We start from the raw sequence: 15,000 nt of genomic DNA on the forward strand, positions 1-15,000 counted from the left end.
GGCCCTTTCTCGGCGCCGCATTTCAACCCCAAACCAAATCCGCTCTCCCCGGGAGAGAAAAAACAAACCCCGAGCCCCACCACCCCGTTCGCAACAAAAACTCTCCGGCTCCCTCCGTCCCTCCCTCCAGCCGCCACCACACACACCAGGGCTAGATGCAAGATAAGCGGGAGCGCTCTTTGCACAACAAAAGGCAACTCGAGCTGGAAAGGTTTGGGGCGAGGGGGGTGGGAAGGAAGGGAGAGAAAAAAAAAATCCCCTTTTCCTCGGGGTGAGCCGGGGGGAAGGGGAAATGCTGCATGCTTCTCCTCGCTCCTTTCCCCCCCCTCTTCTTTTATTTTTCTTTATTTCTTCCTTTCCTTTCCCCCATTGCTCCCGGCGGGTTTTGTTCCCTCCCAGGGATGGCAGAAAACCCAGGGCCGTTTCTTCCTGCCAACCATCCCTGGCTCCCTCAGCCTTTCGCAAAACCCCCCAAACTTTCCGCCGCGATTTCTCTCCCCCACGGCCGCCCAAACATTCCAGCCAGGTTCGCACATGGAGCGAAGCAGCGCTGGCTCTTTGCAGGCGGGCAGGGCCGACCGGAGGCTCTGCCTGCCCCAAGTTTGCCCTAAAACCCGGGGGGGGGCCTCGGGGGCTCAGTCCCTCGCCTCCTCCCCCCGCCCCCGGTCGTTTTTCCCCTCTTTCCCCGCTACTTTTCGGGGCGCTTTTTTATTTTGACTGCCTGGCTGGGCTCGGGGTGCAGCATCACTGGGTTACGGGGGTGCGCCCCCCCCCCTCGAAACGGGGTACGGGGGGTGCTTTCCCCGGTCGGCCCTGGGAGTGCGGGGAACGGGGGGGGATCGCGGCGGGACCGGGGACCGGAGGAGGGGGTGGGGGGAGCTCCCACTCGCCCCCCGGGTCAGCGGCGGCGGGCGGGATCCCCGCGGCTGCTCCTCGCCGAGGCGCCCGCGGGCCAGCGCGGAGTTCCCGCACGTGCGGGGCGGTAGCGGCGGCCGGGACGGGCTCGGGGGGGGTCTCCCTGCGGCGAGAGCCGCCCCGGGGATGGGGAAGGAGGGGGGGTGTGGGTGGGCCGGCAGACAGAGAGGGGGGAAGGGGAGGCCGGGCCGGGGGAGCGGCGAGCCGGGGGGGATGCGGCGGCGGGGCCGGGGCCGGGGCGGCGGAGGCGGCGGGCGGGCTCCGTGCCCGATTCGGTCGCTAGGAGGCACAGCGAGATCAAACAACCGGGCAGCCCCGCGAACTTGAACCTGGCCGGCTCCGCCGCTGCCTCCCGGCCGGCGGGAGGGGGAGGGCGCCCAGCTCCCTCCTCTCCACCCCCCCAACGCCCCCCCTCCTTCTCCTTCTTTGTTCTTAATTTTGCGCGGAGTTTGCTTGCTCCGGGAGGCAGCGGGGGATGCTCGCCCTCCCCCCTCCCCGGGTTTCCCCTCCCTCCCCGTAACGTGTTGGCGGTTCCCATTGTACCCCCAAGTCTTTTCCTTGCACCGCACGATCCCAGGACACAAACTTGGGATTAAGCAACCCCTCTCCATCCTTCCCGCGGTACGGTGCGGGGAAATGCCCCGACAGCGCATCCGCGTTGCCCCGCGGGCATTTCCCCGCACTGTACCGTGGCATCCACCCCCCTCCCTGCCCCATCACCCCCAGTACCTCCTTTCTCCCGACACTCCAAAAGCCATCCCGCTTTTGCCGGTGCGGTTGTTTTGGTGACTGGGAACAGGGGGAAGAAGGGGGGAGTAGGAGGGCGAAGGGGGGAAAGCTGAAAAGACATGTTGGTGGAAGGGCAATTTGCATGAAAAATAGAGACGGATGATTAGGGACCCAGGCAGGGAATTTTGATTGCCCCAGAATTAAAAGATGGATCCTGCATATCGGAGGCAAGACCAGGTGAATTGTATTCCCGTGTTTTCTTTGTAATCCCGGTATTTTATATTTTGTTTTAAAAGTAGCAGTCATAATAAAAAGCATATTTTTTGTCGGCTCTGCCTCCATCAGGAGCCAAATGTTTTGCAGCGAACACGGTGCCAGCCGTATTTCATACATTAGTATATAATTCTTGTTAATTAGCAATAATTTACGTTAAGAGCATAGAAAATGTTGAGGTTACAGATTTTATATCTGTACATTTGATCATCTTGTTATTTTCAAGAACTTTGCCTCCTATAAAATTAATTAGGTGAAATGTGGAGGTGTAATCAGCAACCTCTGAATTACCACTTCATTTCCTGGTTTTGATTGTAAATCAGCCCAGTCCGTACAGACTTTTAGCAAAGTCTATTTTTGCTCAGCGCTACTTTTAACTGTCTGGTGTTGAAGCAGCGGGTTACCTTCCCCTGCTAAATAATAGTGACAGCGTCAGAAAGGAATCAGGCCGCGGGAAAACATTATAATTGAGTAATGATTATGCAGAGCTCCTCGCTAAGCCAGTTCTGAGGGGAATACGGGTGATTTTGTGTCTTCTGCTGCGGAGGGTCGCTGAGCTCGAACTTAGAGTCGCAAAATACCTTTGTCTGCGGCGTGCAGCGAGCTACTGGTGGAATTAGTCCTGCAATAATTTACTCCCTCTCGGTCCGAACGCAAGGAACGGCTGGGGAGGGAGAAACAGCCATGCCCCGGCAATCCCGCAGAAACACCCTGCTCCTCTCTCCCGGCTTCCCGAGGAGTGTGAGACACGCACGTTGTGCCTCTTGCTCTTGTCGGTCTGTAAGTTTAGGAGAAAACCCCAGCGATTAAGACATTGTTTTTATTAATGCGAATGTAACCTTCATATTCCTGTGGTTGACCTTACGTTAAATTAGAAGTAGTACTAGAGGCAAGAAATGATGGACTGGATCCCTGTGTCCTAGTTGGAGCTGAGGTACGGCGAGGTAGTGTGCTCTTTCAATATTATTTCACGCAGCACAACTGGGAGCTACTCCAGATCTTCCTCCTCAATATTCAGCCTAGGTAGGGTTGAAATAAATTTAACCTGAGTTCACTGGATTTTTGCACTTTATCAAAATCAGTTCCAATATTGTGCAGTCAAATTAAAATCTATTTTTTGATTCTCTGTGGCTTTAAGTTCATTAAATGTGAAATTGGCAGCCAGCTAAAGAAGGTCAGGCTGATTAACTGTTTAGGAGTTGTATTCTGTCTCTATTGCATTACCTGGCAGTGTTTTGAGGTGGGTTGTATTTGTAGTACCCTCTCCCCCTGCTCACTGCTGTTAGCGTGCGTGTTGTATTGCGCAGACAGAGGAACACCAACACGCTGCTGGTATTTATTTTTTTTCACCTCGTGAAAGGCAATGGTGGTGGAGACCGCACAGAGATTGCCAAGGTATTTCTCTGCAAATTTAACCTAAAAAAAAAAAAAAAGCCAACAGAAAAGAGAGCCCGTCTGCCTGCCTCGTTAGAGCATCCACTGACGATTCTGTGAGCAGAAATAGCCTCATAATGAAGCTTTTTGGAGCTCATTCAGAAAATTTGTCAACTTTGACAACATTAGGCAAGGTATTTTGAGTTTAAAGAAGGCGCTTCTCACTGTTGCGAGGAAATGTGGCAGTTGCTTGGCCAGGCTGATTTTTAGATGCTGAGGGCCACCAGTGCTAACACGCTCAAGATAATTTAGGCATTCCCTTATTTCAGGATTAAAAAGCACAAAATGACTGATTGCCTTGTTTCCTTAAGTACTAAAAAATATCCCATCCATTTAATATCTCTGGGTGGACTCGGTGGTGAATTTGCTATTTATTTGAATCCTGAGGAGTAGCTGAAAAGTGAGAGGTGCCTCCCCCCCCGCCCCGCAGGCATTTCTGCTGCACTTGCTTTTTATCATTTTGGTTTCTGCCCTGTATTTATCTATCTATTTATTTATTTATTTGCCTCATCCCCTCCCTCCCCCACGAATAACTACTGCCTTTAGATTTTTTTCTTTTCAATTGGAAGCCGCAAACAGGCCGACAGGGACAGTGACACAAATCCATACGTATGTGTGTGCACGTGTGTTCTGAGAGCTGTGTGTGCGCCCTGGGTGTCGGTGCCCGGGTGTGTGTGGCCATGCGGGCTGGCTCTCCCTCTCTTTTCTTTTCCACGCATACACACGCTTCCTGCACGGCCTGGACAGGGAATATGCAATATCTGTATATATTCAAACACCTTTTGTCTACGCTGTATTTCAGGCTTCTGAATTTCAGAAAGTGGGTCTGGCTCGTGGAAGACACACACCCATGTGGTGTGAGAGAGTGTGTGTGTGTGTGTGTGTGTGCAGTGCTTTTAGCCTTGGATTCATATACATAAATAATGCATCCAGCAATAAAACACTGTATTCGTGGTAGCACGAGAGTTTCGCAGTTATTCCAGCCTGTTCGTTTAATTTTAGCACCGAACGTTTCGGCGAGTCAGAAATTTGCCCTCGTGTAGGAACACGGGGACAGTTGTGGTGCTCGCTGTCTCCCGAGTTCTGCATGCTACAGCTGCTTCTGCCAAACCTCTTCCCCGTAACTGATGAATCCATCTCCTCGCTGCCGTGCTGACAGCCGTGTTGCATGGCTTTAGCTGGGGGGGAGCGGGCGGACGTGGTGGAGAGCGGGGTGTAATATTCATGAAGAGGGGGCTCGGCGCGTTCCTCCAACCCCCCCTCCCGCGCCCAGCTCCTTTCCCGAGAGCTCTAATGATTCTCCTTTTGTTTCTCAAACTGCAGCCGAACCTCTTGAAGCCATTCTCACTGATGACGAACCTGAACATGGCACATTGGGAGCTCCGGAAGGGGACCACGACCTCCTCACTTGTGGCCAGTGTCAGATGAACTTTCCGTTGGGGGACATTCTTATTTTTATTGAGCACAAACGGAAACAATGCAATGGCAGTCTCTGCCTAGAGAAGGCTGTGGATAAGCCACCTTCACCCTCACCAAGTGAGCTGAAAAAAGCATCCAATCCTGTGGAGGTTGGCATCCAGGTTACGCCAGAGGATGACGATTGTTTATCAACGTCATCTAGAGGAATTTGCCCTAAACAGGAACATATAGCAGGTAAATTAAAGCAAGGAGAAGTGTTTGCGAGTTTATTTCCGTTTCAGTTGCAAACGTAGCGTGTTGGCAGTTGTGAACTGCTGTGTCTGTCTGTGTTCTGCTCGCCGTGACGGGCCCGTGGCGTGTTCAATACCCTCCCTGCCTTGGGCTGGTGGTGAGTGGTATTTCCTAGTGCCTGCGCAGCGGCAGGAGCAACAGGCACGTGCCGTGCCAGCCGGTGTTTCCAGCGGTATTGTTTGAGGCCGCTCTCGTGATTTGCCTGTATTGTAGCCACCGTCTCCCGGTGTCTCTCCTGCCGTAGCGCTGCGGGAGGAGGTTTCAGAGCCCTCCGCGCGACAGAGCGAGGAGCTTTCAAGTCTTTGGCAAAGTCAGGGGTGAAAGAGTTAACCGAGCATCAGCCAGCCTTGGTTCCATATTGGCTGTCAGCGTATGGACTGTAATTAAACACAGCCCCATGGCAAAGTGACACCACCGACCTTGACTTTAAGATGCCATTTTCGACTGGCCAGGCCAGAGTAGAGAGGGCAGTTGCTGAAGCGCACAGACATGCTTATTCGGAAAGTTTAAGGGCATGTTGGAAATTTCAAAAGGTTGGTTTGACAGGAAAGGCTGCTCTCTGCAGCCTGCCTCCTCAGCCAAATGATAAATGCTTCGCTGTGCTCTCTCTTGTCTCTGATGTGGTTTTGACAGATGTATCTTGATTTTGTTTGCGGTTTACACAACCACATGTCAGCCGTACAAATGTCCAAGGCAGAGTTCTGTTTTGTGCAACAAACAATATGAAATGTGATTTTTAAAAAAATAGGGTGAATAATACCATTTCATAGCGTTTTTTTTTTTTTTGAAAAAAAAAGGAGGGCCATTCGCTGTGCAGATATTTTCACAAATGAGGTTAAAAAAATAGAGTGTACCATGTGAGAGAAAATCCCAGAGCCCTGGGAGTGTAACAAGGCACGCTCTGCTTTTAAAATCCTGCTAGTAAACAAAAGTACTACCCATTTGCAGCGAGCGTTGCAAATCACTTCAAACCGCACCAATATTGCTGGTTGAAAAAGGCGAGACCGCAGTGTATCAACACCAACAAATGCCTGAACCAGTTTCAAACTCCCCTCCAGCGGTGTTTGGGATGTGGCACTGCCGGTACCTCTCTTCTGGGAGCCCACAGGACCGCTCGGGGTTGTCGGAGGCGCAGTACATCATCACATGATGTGCTGGAGCTTGTCTTGGGCTCGCTTTGGCCACAGAGTTAAACCATAATAGGGCAGCAGGCGCAGGGAGGTTCAGTGGGATGCTCCTGCAGCCTCCCTGGCTTATCCAAACCGGTCGTCAAATCGTGCTGGAGAGCTGGAGTTTTAGAGGTTTTGTGGTGGCAGCAGATAAGCGTTGGGGGGTGTGTGTGTGTCTGTCTGTGCACGTGTCTGTGTGCAAAGCCGTGTGCGTGCACACGCGTACGTCGTGTGGGCGAGTCTGTGCTGTTTCTGCAGAGTAGTAGGTATTTCTCTGAAGCATGAATATCTGTACATTTAAGAGGAAACAGAGGCTCAGCTACTGCTAAGCTACATTTTGAGTGGGACTTAAAAACCCCAGCAATTCCCCATATTGCGCTTCCCAGGCATGGATATTGAAGGTGGGGTTTTTTTCCCAGAGTGGTAGAGGGCAGTGCCCATTTCCATGTGCTGCCTGTGATCTGACGGGAAACGAGCAGAAGCGTAGGGCATGATTAATGAAGCAAGAGCCTGGCGGAAGGGATTTGTAGTCTTCCGAGCTCTGGAGCCATCCTAAATCACCAAATATGGAGGAGCGGCGGTGTGATGTAACGCTGTATTTACGTACGGCGCCGCTCTGCTGAAAAGACAAAACACAGTGTCTGTCAAGCAAGAATTAAACATACTGTCCTCCCCGTGGTCCCAAATAGGTCCTTGGGCTGGAGGGATGGACGCACCAGGGAGTTCTGCGTGAGGGGAACTTCCTCCACTGGGGGTTTTGCGCTGGCGTTCGGTTGGCGCGGGAGACTCAGCGAGCCAAGTCTCATTTTGCATGGCATGGGTGATGCGAAGCGAGAAGGACTGGGGCTCGTGCGCTGTCGGGGGGCTGTTAATTCCGAAAGGGCCGTGGTTTTAACTGACTGTGAATGGTTTGGTGAGCAGAGGCAGTGGGTGAGGAGAGGTGCACATTGGCAGGGGCCTGATCCTGCTCACTCTTACTTTTTTGGGATCACCTTTGCTTTGTGGGTGGGCCCGGCTGGGAGCGGCCTCGGTGCTGCGCAGGAGGGTCCATGGTGATGAGTAGAGGCCAAATTGCGGTTGTCAGGGCTGTCCCGCCCCAGGTTTTTTGTGTGGTGGTGCCCAGCTGTGATCGTGGACAGGAGGTCCAAGAGTGCAGGTCCTCTGCACCTTCTTGGCTGGGCCAGAGCCAAGAGACACCTGGTTGTTCCCGTTGGTTGGAAATGCAGCCTGGCTGTGGGAAGGGGAGAAGGTGCATCAGGAGCTATGGGGTCTTGCGCTATCCCTACCCTTCGTGTTTTCATCTCCCCTTTCACCTGGATGAGTTCAGATCCCTTGTGTCACGAAGATGTGTGGTGGTAGCTGGAGTGACCCGTTGCTTGTAGCCAGTAGTTTGTGGGGTCTGGCAGTAAAATTACCAATGAGTGTTTGAACCTGAGCTGTGGAGTTCAGGCTTCTGGAAGGCCCCTGGAGTGAACCTCAGGCTCTTCCAATTCTCCTATTTTATATCTGATTTCTATGCAAGAATGCAAAAAGCTAAAGATGTGAGTGTGTAATTAAAAAGTACAAGAAAGACACAGGCTGCCTGTAGAAAAACACACAGAAGTTGGGGGAAGTGGTTCTTACTGGTAAGAAACCAGAAGGTATGTATTTTGTAGCAGTGTAAAAATGTTCCCAATTAGTTGTGAGGGTGAAAGACGAGCTCCAGGTTAGCCCTGGATGCAGAGGTGGGTGAGCTCTGGGTGTGGTGTGTGCTCTGCCTGCAGTTTTGTAGTCAGTAACTTGGGGTGTTACAGTGAAATATCATCTTAAGATGAGTAATGGTTAAGGATCTACAGACGAGGAAGGAAGGCAGCGAATCATCCAAATGCAGGGAGAAATGATGTCTGTTTTAAGCGTCGCTAGGCTGCTCTTTATCCTCGCCGTTTTCCAGAGGCAGGGATGAGTACAGGAGCTTATATGTGTGTGTGCAACCTGTGCAGGAGCCGTGAGATCCGTATGGGTGCAGGCATGTGTAGGTACCTGGCTCTTCCATGTGGGTGTCTGCCTGCCCATAGCTCTGCCTTGCTGTAAAAATTTTTGAGTGATGCTGATCCGGCGCCGGAGCTGAAATGCCATAAATTTAACTGAAAATTAATAGGATATGTTGTGCGGGTCCAACGAGGCAGCTTTCATCAATATGTATGTCAAAGCCTCACCACCAGATACCGGCAGCCCGTGATTTGCAGTGAGGGCGACGGCGGGGCTTTAGTTATCCGCTCTCGTATTTTACAATAGGGGGAAATATTAACTGGAGTATCTGGAGATCAGTGAATGTAAAATTGCTGTTCACTTATTGAAAAGGCTGGAGAAATATTTATCGTCCGCCCGTGTCGGGTTTTTAGCGGTTTGTTTGTTGAATGTATAAATCCGAGGGGAATTAATGAAAGGTTGGGGTTTGGGTGAAGAAGGATCTTAAATGTTACTTGGATGCAGTTGGAGGAACACTTTGGAGTGCTGCTGCGTATTCCCCTGTATAATGCCGAGTGTGTATCCGTGGATGCTGTATTTACTGTACAAAGAGGGGAGGAGGAGGGGAGGTCATTTTTTTCTGCTCGAATCCTATATTCTCAAGCTGCTCGTGGCATTCAGATAAAACACGTGGGAAAACCATGTAAGAAAACCCTCTGTCTGCAGCAGTCGGGGGAAGGTGGATATTATTTGATACTAAATTTCAGACTGAGTATATTTGATTATTACAGTTCTCAGGAGATAATGTCTTTGAGCAGAAATTTTCTTGGGCTGTTATTAATAGTTACCGTTATAATTCTGTAGGTTTTAAATGGTGATTCCTTATTTTGTTTTGTTCTGGAGACAAAAAAAAATATTGCTGTCTGCGTTGAATAGTAATCATTGCATCTGGACAATAAGATGAAAGCTTAAAGATAGAGAGGGAGAAAGAATGAGGAATATGGGCATATTTTGGAGTCAGATTCTCTCTGCTTTCCCCATACAAAGAAACAGAGGGCACAGGCTGGGTAAAATATGGCAAGCAGGAAAAATAGTGAGGGTGCTGCCCAAAGGCTCCCGCTCCCGAGATTTGGAGCGCTGCGTACAAGCTGTATTTGTAAATAAGACAGAGAAAGGTTGTGAACCGGCAGCTTGGCTGTTTTGTCAAAGTACAATGTCAGAGAAACTCTTTCTAAGACAAATTGTAAATAGAAGTGTCATGATGATTGCATGATTGAGCTCTAGAAGTGTCTTGCAATTGTTGGCATTGTCAGAAGACTTTTGAAAGCTTAATTAAAGGCGGTGGCCTGTGTGGCTGTGAAATTTACTTCTCGGGGGGGAAAAATGTAAAAAATGTAGGGGATCAAAAAGTAGCTCTAATGCTGCTCGCGTGGGGATGCAGAGAAGAGTCAATAGTTTCCCTGCTTTCCCCATTCCCTTTTATAAATAACGTTTTTTGAAGAAGCAAACACGTGACACCAATATCATCCTTTGTACGAGGTAAAGATTGTGTTAGTTTTCCTATTCCCTGCTGTTCCAGACAGTTAATGTAAAAATGGCTCTTTATTGGAAACACAAATATGAGTTCACTCGCAGCACAGAAGCAGGGTAGAAAGTTTCCCTCTGCCTCGGCGAGAGCCTTGCAGGGGAGCATCAGAGTGTTGTGGTGCCCTGAATAATTCTGGTTTGGTTTTGGTGTTTTTGGTTTTTTTTTTAATTGTTTCTGTTTCTTGCAAATCAGATGTTCTGGTTTAGAGGGTGAGAAATATATTTTGTGTGTGTGTGGGACAGTGAACTGTGGAGCTCTCCACGAGCAGGAGCATCGCTGCATCCAGAAAAGCTCGTGGTTTAAGAGGCAGCCCGGCGTACGTTGAGCTTCACGTAGATCTTGGAAGGTGCACGTTGGCATCACGTGCCGAGAGCGTTGAAAATCACGCGCGTAACAAACACGAGGCCCTGTGCAGTGAAGCCCCAACAGCGAACGCTGGGCGATGGAAACTGAGGCAGGGAGTAAATTAAACACCTTCTAATTAGCCCGGTGGGAGAAATGAAGTCTTCCCTAAACATTCCCATAATTTGGTAATGCCTGTTTTTAAAAAGGAGGAGGCCTATTAGCGTCGCCCCGTTTTGTATATGCAGCCCTCGGCCCACGAGCTCTTTCTTATTTCATTCAAATAATAAGGACGACTAAAGAGGCTTGCGAGGCACCGTCGGGCAACGGGAGCTCGGCCTCCAGTTGTTTGCCTGCACGCATCCTCATTACGGGAATCTTTTTGGACAGAATTCCCTTCAAGCTTCGGTCTGTTTTTATATCCAGTAGGACCAGCTTTGTGCAATAAAAGGCGTTTAGCATCAAGCTGGACATGGCCTGGCACGTTGCCACTTGTGTGTTTTTGTTTTGTGTGGTTTTTTTGTTTTTTTTTTTAGCTAATCGCCGAGGATCTCTCGTTACCTTTCTGCTTGTTGTGATTTTGTTGGGGTTGTGATGCTGCCACGGGTGTCGTGAGTCCAAGGAGGTTGTCTTTTCCCACTGGCAGGAGGCTGAACGCAGCTTCCGTCCAGGAACGCTCGATTTTATGTGTCAGCTACTGGGATATTGCACGAGTTCATAAAATACACCAAGCTCATATATTTTAATACATTAAGATATATATATATATTTTCATATAGTAGCATGGCCCTAAAATTAACCATTGGTTGCTTGTTTGTGTCCCCCCCCCCGGGCTAATGAACATATTTTATCTCACTTTGTGCAAAGACTCCTGGTAATGTCAGGCATAGCAGGTTTGGGCCCACAATGGTTGGTATCAGTACATGGATTGCTGTGATTTATGACACACTTCTAAAAGTAACAGGCACATCAATGGACCCACAAATCCCCCAAGCTGTTGGGGTGACCTGATAGTGAATTTCCATGAAACACAGTTTGCTCTTTAGGGTCCCCATCTTGGGTGCACTTTGCTCCTCCAGACCTGGACCAAACTCTTGCAGGAGCTGGACCAGTGACTGCAAACCCCCATGGATGGGCAGACCAAGTGCTCACCGTATTCAAACCCTCCCGTGTTAATGCCAAACCCATTTTAAAGCCCATAAACATCCTCCCCATCTTTCTAATCAGGTTTAGTATGCAACGCATCCCGCCCGGGGTTCAGCCAGTTTGTTTTCCAACCTTTATTGGCCAGCTGCACTCGCTGTGCATCTTTAAAATATTTCAGTGAGGTTTTTTTTCCCTCTTCTTCCACGAGGGCTGGTAACTTGGTGGCTCATTCTTCATTCGGAGGTGGCATTGCCTGGGGTTGGCAAGGGAAAGGGTTGCGGTGTGGGGTGTGGTGAGGTCAGCCCCGATCCCAGCAGGGAATTTGTGTTCTTCATTTGCCTTTACAATCGGAGCACAGCTACTGTACCTTGGAGCAGCTCTCAGGTGTGAGCTCAGATGGGCGCATGTAAATGTCCTGTCAGATGCAACACAGGAATATTAATGTTTCCTCAGCACCACGCTATAATAAAGCTGTACACAGCCAGCTTAATATGCAGCCAGGCTGGGGAATTGTATAAAACTTCGATGGCCTGGTGTGAATGACAGCAGTGGAAAAAATATTCAATATGCCACAGTTTGCATTCTTGTTTGCCTTTGATCTAAACCAAAATGAAAACATCCACTTCTTTCCCTCCTCGTTTCACATAGGTGTCCTTCCTCTGCAAAACTGGTTAGTAAGTGAGGAAAGAAAACAAAGTGCGGTGCAGAATTATTTGAGGCACATCAACGCCAGCCCACTGGGGATGTAATTTTGTCAAGTATTAGCAAACATTTATTTTTTTATGCTTGGGATCGTTTGCTTTGCTTTTCATTCTTTTTTTAGCATCTGGGTCTGGTTGAAACAAAGAAAACAAGAGTCACCACAAACAGGGGCTGGAGCCTCCTTTGCCCCCCCAGCTGCGGGCACAGCCTGGGCTGTACATGCTCCTCGCAGAGGTTTCATTTGCATCTTCTTGTGTGTTCGAATCTTCAGCTCCATCCAAAGGTGTCTTGTTTTTCAGCGTGGCTGTGTTCGAGGATTTTTAATAATGTGCTCATTTAACTGAATCAACAGCTGTCAGGAGCGGTTGTAGTAAATCCACAAAATGCACAAAGAAAAATACATACGTTTCCTGAAACAAAACACTTTGAAACAAATTGGCTGCCAAAAAAAAGCTGCTGAATTCTGGGTTTGCAGACAGTGCACCAAAGTGTTTCTTCTCTCCGCTCTCCCCAGAGACCTCTCCCTGCTCGCCTGCTGCAGTTCTGCTGGAACTTTTTACCTGAACAGGTTGCTGCTAAAAAAAAAATTCCCAAACCCCAGCACTTCTCCCCATTTGAGGGGTACGGAGCTCAGATTTTTGCATTCCGCACTAAACAGCCGAAACACCCCAAGAGTGAGGCAAGAGGCAAAAGCCAAATAACTGCGTTGCTGACAAGGCAAGGAGGCTCGATATCCCTGTGAGACAGCAGTGCTTCCACTCTGCCCTTCCAGGTAGGCGTTGTCAGGGTGCTGCTGAGGTCTGAAGCAGCTCCGGAGGGTGCGGGATCCGCACCGGAGCGGATGCTCTGGTGGAGGGAGACCTGGGGAGCTTTGGTCAGTCAGAACCAAGGGCTTTCTGCTTCCATCCTCCTGCTGCTTTGCCTGAACGCTGAACAGTTACACCTACAATTTGATCTCAGCTGCAGATAGAAAAACCTCTGCCTAAATAAACAATGGAATTACTGCTGAACAACAAAGGCTCAAAGAAGAGCCCTGCCTTTAGTGGTGTTATTATTGTTGTTGTGGATAATATTATTATTGTTATTATTACTGCTATTACTACAACTAGTACCTTTTTAAAATGACTACACAGTTTCCTCATTCCTTTAGGAAGTAAGGAGTTTAATTTTGCATTCATTGCTTGTTTAGTTGACTTAGCAGGTAGGGAAGTGAAAAATGCAAAAATAAAAATGTGTTGTTTTCCCTCCCCTTTCCCCAAAATTCACAGCAATTAATTTGTCACCCGGAATTGCTTTGCTTCAGCATCACAGCTGGGTATTTTTTATTTTTTATTTTTTTTTGGACATTGAATGAATCATCTGGGTTTCGTTGCATTTTAGCTACTGAGTTTATTCTTTGTGGAGTGAGAGAATAGATCAGCAAAACTGTCGTTCTTCAGCCAGGGCATCTCCAGTGCACAGAGCATTTACTGTGCGAGGGTGGCCGAGGGCTTTTCCCTGTGTTTCTCTCTTATTGATGCTGATTTTCACGTTTAGGAAATAGTTGTTGTGCAAAGGGAAACAGTAAGTTGAGGAGCCTTGTTCTCTTTGAGGAGCTAAAACACAGTGGGATGCATTTGGAAAAAGAGATAGAGGCTGTATTATTTTGTAATAAACTATAAACTGTCCTGTGTTAAATTTGTGTTACGTTAGAAAAAATCAATAAGGAAAAATTAAATTCTGATAAAGATACTCTTGGATCTTTGAAAACAACTGCTGTCCTTTTAACTAAAACATTTGAGGAGCTTCAAAGAGTATGTATTTCTTCTGATCTTAGAGCTGTGTGACTGGTAGCAGGGAAAAAAAAATCTTATTCTACATACAAGTGGATTGCTTAACAAGTCAGCACAGACACATACTTGTTTGTACCATAGAGATAAAAATTCCTGTATAAAAATAATTCAGTTGCTGACAGCAGGCATTGTGCTGGGGCTGCCTCTTTTGTGTTGGCCGGGGGTCAGGGACCACGGCTCCCACTTTCTGCCGGGGGGAGGCTGTCACAATCGCTTGCTGGAGCCTGGAAATAAGTTAATTGCTTTATTTTAAGGAATACTCAGAGCCCAGTGGTGTGTTTTTTTACGTCTCGGGAAGCAGCGAAAGAAGCGGGGGGAAAAATGTCCTAAGGGGGGAGATGACTTGAAGGCAGTTTGGGAGACGTGGCCTTCAACAGCTCGGCGACCTGGTGATGGTTTCTAAACTTTTGGCTTTAATCTAATCCCAGTTTATGCTGTCACATCCCACTGTGGCCCTCCCTGAACTCTCCTCGTGTGAAGTAACATCGGTGTTGGGGGGGAATCTGTGAAAACTGGGGACTCGTGGCCGATCCAGATGTTTGCTGTCGTGGCTGTCGCACAGGCCCTTTTTGTCCAATAAATGTTAAAATGTTAAAATGTTAAAATTTTAAAAAAGCAAGGCATTAACACAGCTCCGGGCATCCTCTTTTTAGCTCTGCAGGGGTGTGCAGGTAGGATAAGCCACGAGGCTGGGGAAGCCTGGTGAGAAATTGTATGGGTGCTCATTCATCCTTCAAAGTTGGGGTGCTGAGGAGGCGGTGGAGCCTTCCCTCCCCAACCTCCTCCCGCCCCTGGGATCGCCAGAAAAGCGGCCTCCCCTCCCTCCTCTGCACCCTTTGGAAGGTGCAGGCAGGATCAGGCCCTGCTGGGGGCCGGCTGAGATCAGAGCCAAGTTTGGGAGCGGCTGCTGGCGCTGAGCGGTGCCCCCGCAAACTCCTCAGTGTCGGCGGCCGCGGCTCCGCTCCCTGGGAGCAGAGCGACTTCCTCGGTGGCACACTCCGGTGCGGGGAGCTTTTCATCCCTCCTTTCTGAATGCAGCGAGTCCCTAAAATTAATGCTGCTGCACTTTGATGAAAATAATGTTTTTATAATACATTTGCTGTTTACACAGAAGATGTGACTTGAGGGGAAAAAGGCTTTTTTGGAGGGTGGTGGAAATCTTGTTAATCTGCTCTCAGAGAGCGGCACACAATACTGCCTATGAGCAAGTCTG

General features: G+C 49.0%; 1 protein-coding gene across 8 annotated transcripts in view; it reads left to right on the plus strand.

The window, feature by feature from the left end:
* The window catches only part of BCL11A (BCL11A, BAF complex component), a 142,207-nt gene that overhangs the window by 70,990 nt on the left and 56,217 nt on the right, over positions 1-15,000 (plus strand). For all 8 annotated transcript variants that reach the window (XM_027693303.1, XM_027693305.1, XM_027693304.1 and 5 more), the window contains one exon: positions 4,675-5,004. In XM_027693303.1, the coding sequence (XP_027549104.1) occupies positions 4,675-5,004 (330 nt within the window). The remainder of the gene's footprint in view (positions 1-4,674; positions 5,005-15,000) is intronic.

The sequence above is a fragment of the Neopelma chrysocephalum genome, unplaced genomic scaffold (genome assembly GCF_003984885.1).
Source record: "Neopelma chrysocephalum unplaced genomic scaffold, ASM398488v2 Primary Assembly neopelma1_91, whole genome shotgun sequence".
NCBI classification, from domain to species: Eukaryota; Metazoa; Chordata; class Aves; order Passeriformes; family Pipridae; genus Neopelma; species Neopelma chrysocephalum.